The 5913-nt window shown below is 45.7% G+C and overlaps 1 protein-coding gene across 1 annotated transcript in view; it reads right to left on the bottom strand.

Moving 5' to 3' along the window:
• Positions 1-5913, bottom strand: part of bcl11ba (BAF chromatin remodeling complex subunit BCL11B a) — a 36551-nt gene that overhangs the window by 23772 nt on the left and 6866 nt on the right. Inside the window, exon 2 of the mRNA XM_005938704.3 lies at positions 4010-4501. Coding sequence (XP_005938766.1) covers positions 4010-4501 — 492 coding nt within the window. The remainder of the gene's footprint in view (positions 1-4009; positions 4502-5913) is intronic.

The raw sequence follows: 5913 nt of genomic DNA, 5'->3' as shown, positions 1-5913 counted from the left end.
GTGTGTGTCCACTCCAACTGGACTTGGTTAAATGTCTGAATTAAGCTCGAGCTAACGAGGCTTCTGGCCCGGCGCTGTCGGGTGCTAAACACTCGTCAGTGATAAGTGTACGCAGCATGGCGGCTGAGCGCCTCATAGTAAAAATGACTTCCTTCTCTAATCCAAACTGTCAGTGCAGCACCTCTGTGAAGCCGCCAAGAGACCTCACGCCTGGTCACCTGGGAAAGCCTGGAGGGCTTTGGACGTCAGGGTTGCAAGTTAAAATCCTAAAGCCTCCTGCAAGCCGCGGTATCCTGTCAGCGTGCACCTGCTTACACAGCGCTGACAAAAGGTTGGTTCAGCTGTTCGAATGCATCTCTGCTGACGTATGAAAACTCGGCCCGGTTAGTTATCTAATGCCTTTGTTAGAACGCTGGGCTTATTGTGGTTTGGGGTGCTTGATGTTTTTGAATATTCACTCCTTGTGAGGAAGGTTTAGATGATGCTTCCTCCGAGCTGTGTCTGTTTGTCTGTCTGGAAGGAAGCCGTGTGTGACGAGAGCAGAGAGAGCAAAAAGTACGCTTTCAAATTTCTCTGCATGATGGTTTTACGTCACCATCACAGCACATCCAGTCTTTAACTGCAAGGCATGATGGTGATTCTCCTCATGGTTATAAAATCAGACAGGATGAAGCTTCAGGCTGAAGTAACGTAGAAATCTACATGAACTCAAAAATGAGAGAAGATTTGTGTCATTTAAGCAAAAACAAAAATGATTTTTTTTTATCCTTTAAATCGGAGGAACGGCTTTTTTCTAAGTCTGGGTGAGTTTCAGCTACAGACAGAGGAGAGATGGGTGTGACCGGAAAACTCTTATTCATTCACATCGTGGTAAAAACCAACTGCACGTTTTCCTTTTGATCAGCGTTTCCAAACTGAATCAGGAGGTTTTTAAACAGGGCTTCTTGTGGGGAAAAAACAATAGCTGAAACAGAACAACACTGTGTATACAAACTAAAGCCGCTGTTCGTAATCCTTCAGCACAATAGCAGCGACGTGTTTCACAGCCTGAATGGAAAAGCTAGGTGCTCTGTTATTTCTCTGCACGCTGCTACCTGACAGATGGAGAGAGGACAAGGGAAAAAGCCAGCAGCTCTCGCACAGCACAAACACTTCTTCTAATTTAGGGGTTAAAAGAAACTTGGCATGATGCTCATACACGTGTGCACACGTGTGCGTGTTCCATTTCACATGGAGGACAAATGAAAGTGTAAAAGCTTAACAATAAACGAGTAGTTTGACCTGCTGGGAGCCAATTACAAAGAAGTGTCGTCCGTCATGTCCCCGATCGCTTTCCCCATCTCTCTCGCCTCCCTCCCTGTGCTTCTGTCCCTCCCTCTTTCACCAGGTAATGAAAGGTGCTAAAAACATACGCTGAAGAAAAAGCCGCCCTGAGTTACAAAGAGAAAATTCCACCTGCCGCATTTCAATCCCCCAGTAATGACGAGAGGGGCTGAGAGCGCGCTCTCCAAATTAAACTCCAGCTTGATTAATAAATTGTTCTGTCTCCTGCTCGTGTTAATAAGGTGCTCGTTGGACATATTTCATGTGGAAACACCGTGGGTAATTTTCAAACATAAAATGTTATTGGAGCAATATAGTTTACAGTTGCTGCAGTGCACGTCCAATTGAGTCGCTAATACGTTTTTGCTTTTAATGTGAAAATTATTGCAGTTTCTGCTATAAAAAATATTGTGCAATTATATTTTCCAGTCTTCCAACGCAGCGCACGTGGGGTTGATTTCATGGGAGGATGGCAGTTCGATACATTGCACGCATTTAAACACAGGGTGGATATATATTTATGCACATAAATGTAATAATGCCGAGCCATGGCCAGTGCCACTCAATTAGCAGACATGCCTGAGCACAGCTCTGCACACACTCGGGGACTGCGCTCCAGCTTTTTGCACCCCACAATTCAGACAGTTGCATTAAATGCAAAGCTGGAGCGTCGTTCCTCGAGCTTCACGAGTGCAGGCAGCTGTGCTGTCCACAGCAGCAATGCACAGCTGCCCGGCAGAGCTGTAACAGCCTGGTAAAATATTGATGAAGTTCAGGCCCAGACACAGTGTTTACAATGCAGGCGAATCCTGCTCACTGAGAGGCTCACCTGTGAGCTTCCTCACCTGGCTTTAGGCCAACACATTCATTCATGTTTCCATCCAAATGTCATAACCATGTTACACATACATGACGTGATGTCAGTGGCGTTATAGGAAACAGCCCAACCCTGTGTGATAGTGACACGTCCTCTGACATCGCTCATGTGCTGATTTCTAATCTACCACTTGATTCGATACAATATGGATGCTGATCACATGTGACGACATTTCTTAATCAAGTTCATTTCAAAATAAAAATAAAATAAAATCGTTTCCAAGCTTTCAGAGCTGTTTCAGTCAGGTGAGCCGGCACTAAAACCTCCCTAAACGTTGCATTTGTATTTGTCTTCTGTTTTAGCTCCGTTCATGGAGCGTTTAAGCTGATTCCACTAATCAGCTCGCTTCATATGTAGGTCTACATATAGGTGGTGAGATTATAATCAGTCTTTCATTATTTATTCATTCTGAATAATGCATGAAGACAGTAGCGATGCTAACCATGCTGCCTGTGCTAACAGACTGTTGGTCTGCAGGCCGAGCCTGCCATCCTCAAACTGACCTCTAGAAGAGCACGACAGGGTTATTGTCACAGGCTTCTTTACGAGTGTCTTGACTGGTTTGAGCGATAACTGCTGGTCCCACACACACACACACACACAGATGCTAAACTGCCTCTTTACTTCGCTGAATGGGGATGAAACTAGCCTCGTTTTAATCCCTCTTTCTGTCTTTTCCCACTTTTTCTTCTCCTCTCGTGCTGTTTTTTTCTGCCTGTGCTTATTTGAATTTTAATGAGCTTTTCACCTTTTTAAGCAGATGGCTTAGACTGGATTTCTCCATGAAAGTCGGGGTGAGTCTCTCTGTCATGTTTTGCTCAATTTGTTTCAACCGAGTCCTTGAGGGGGTTTAGAGATTTGCCTCCCTAATTTGCCTGTCTCACCCCTCTTCCTCGTCTGTCCCTCTGCTGTCCATGTCCTCTAATAAAATGAACGTCTCTCTTCCTCTGCTGAACGAGAGGACGCCATCACACAAACGAAAACTAAAACAGGGATATATTTAGACTGATGAAAAAACTGCTGGTTTGTTACTACCTAAAGATTTTTCTTTGGAATTAAATAGTTCAGCATTTCCAGAAAACTGATCATTACCTATAACACATCTGGATAACAATGACAGTTTATTCCAGGTTCTGGCAGGCCACAAACTCAAGCTTATCCCAGCAGCTGATTTCAGTGCCAGACCACATCAGCTGATAAATGAAAAGCTGTTGTCAGAGGGGCCTCGTGTCCATGTGTGTGCATTGTGAACACGAGCTGATTCAGATGAAATGAGCTTGAACTTTCTGAGTCGGAGGGACCAGCCTGGGACGAACCTGCTCACACCTCCAAAGGTCACAGATGCTACATATGCGACAAAGAAGAAGCAAAAGTTGTGGTTGGTTTTTGTGGGAGGATTTGAGCTTTTCCCCTTTCTTAAAGAAACCAAACCTCAACCTGAATCTGGCAACATGCTGACGAGTCTGCACAGCAACGTTGTTCAGCAGGAAGTGAACATACGGTGCTCTCAAAAATGCTCCATTCCTGATGGTTTTTCTTTTTGCACATTAGTTTCACTTAAATTCTGTTTAAATCATCCAAAAATGTTCATGTTAGCCAAAGAAAACCTGAGTTTTTAAACTGTGCTTTCAATTATTCATGAACATGATCTATTTACACCTACCTGGCCTGCCCTTATGTGAAAAAGCAACAAACGCAGCTGAAGCTGAACTGACTTCATGAATTTAATTAGACATAAAAGCGACATTTGTGTATTTGTGCTCAGAAAGAAGAGGCTTTAGTGTGTTTCCCTGCGTACGTCACGTCTACCTGATAGCATGTTTTCCTGCTTCGGGCAAATTCCTTTGGTTGGTGTCTTCTCTCCTCTCTCACCTCGTTCCCCTCTTCCTCCCACCTCTTCCTCCTCTGGTGTCACCTGGATGCCGACCTCTACTGGCTCCAACACCTTTCTTAGCTCCACCCTCTGCGCGTAGTGATGAAGGCTCTGCAGAGTTGGACTGTCTCCTTGTCCTCCTCCTCCTCGGTCGTTCATCTTGTCATAACAGCCGTTGGCCAGCAGCGGTGTTTGGCACTGCTTCTTCTTGTGCTCAATGAAGAGGAGTATGTCGCCCAACGGGAAAGTCATCTGGCACTGGCCGCAAGTGAGCAGGTCGTGGTCAGAGTGGAGGCCAGGCGGCAGGGTGTGAGCCAAGCTGGGGTCCAAAGGATGGGGACGTAGGCCAAGTGGATTGGAGGGCAGGGTGAGTGGGTTGGAGGGTAGGGATTCGGAGAGCAAAGCGCCATCTGGATGCTCCACCTCCGCTGCACGAGAAACAAAACAGAGGAGACACGTCAGAGTTAACCTGGGTGTATGTTCACTCATCGCATGCTGAAATCTATACATGACGCAAACGTGTAATTAGGTTACCACGTGTCTGAGCGACACACTAAAAGAGCTGCTCGTGCGGAGCTGCGGTGACGACAACACAGAATGATCAGAGTCGTGACCAACGACCTGTTACCTGTTAGACCAGGCGGCACTCACTTAACATAAGGCTTAATGTGCGGTGGCTCCGACACAGCAGCGCAGCTTCATACGTGTGCAGTCACGCCTCCATCACGCTTCGAAGCTTTTTCAAGACATCTAAAAGTCCAACAAGGTGAATTTTCAGCCACCATCTCAAACACACCACGAACTATGTATTTTAGAATTTTTCAATCTCAAACACAAAGTACACAATATACACCGCATACTGCTGCAGTGCACACACACTTTTATTTAGCCTCGCACCTCTGGAAGGAAGGAAAATGAGAATTCAGCAAAGGTGTAAGTGAGAAGCTCTACACTAACTAGATCGAACCCCGGGTTGTGTCCACGTCTTTGCATGTATGAGAGTTCAGTTGAAACTTGTCATTTCTGAGAATGTGCTTGTTTAGTATGTGGTTATGACCCAAAGTGGGTCGCCGTTCATGTTAGGAGGTTAAAATGCAGCAGATGTCCACTAATAATGTTATTACATGGTCTCAATTAAGACACACGTATTAGTCGTAATCAGGGTTTTTTCAGTGTTTGTGAGTGAGCAGATGGGCTTTGGGCAGGGTTCTGAACGTTGCTGTGAAACAGCAGTAGGACAGCACATGTGTGGTGTTTGCAGAGGCCAACAGCTTCACCAGCGAGCGAGCTTTGTAAGTGAGGGCTGTCTCCAAAAGGAGCGAGAAGGTCTGAACGAGGCTGGAGGAACAACTGACCCTCTGAGGTAAAACGGGAATGCTGACGATGATGAAGAGCAAACGCATCACCATCACCTCTCTCTGTCTCTAATACAAGATGATGGATTAGCAGCAGGCTGGCCGTTTGTCTCAGCCTCCACATTAGAAATGCAAACAGATTTGGGATGTCAAACGAGGATGAAGGCTCCAGATGGAACACCCCACCCCTCTACGCCACCGTATACCTGTTTTAGGTCTGCTGTTAAACATTCAAAGACCATATTGTACTTGTATCATATACAACACAGTACAAACATTCATCTGCACTGCAGTGTATGTGCTGCACTCATTATATGTTAGAGAATATCAGTCTGTGCACCTCTAAGACTCACAGTGTGTGTGTGTGTGTGTGTGTGTGTGTGTGTGTGTGTGTGTGTGTTTTCGTGTGTGTGTGAGTGTGTGTGTGTGTGTGTGTCCTGCAGGCTGCAGCCATCTGTCCTGTACAGTGGTAGCATGTTTCCCAG

This window comes from Haplochromis burtoni, unplaced genomic scaffold, assembly GCF_018398535.1.
Source record: "Haplochromis burtoni strain Fernald_Lab_line unplaced genomic scaffold, NCSU_Asbu1 Contig_251, whole genome shotgun sequence".
NCBI lineage: Eukaryota > Metazoa > Chordata > Actinopteri > Cichliformes > Cichlidae > Haplochromis > Haplochromis burtoni.
This window is presented reverse-complemented; position numbering and strand designations above follow the sequence as displayed.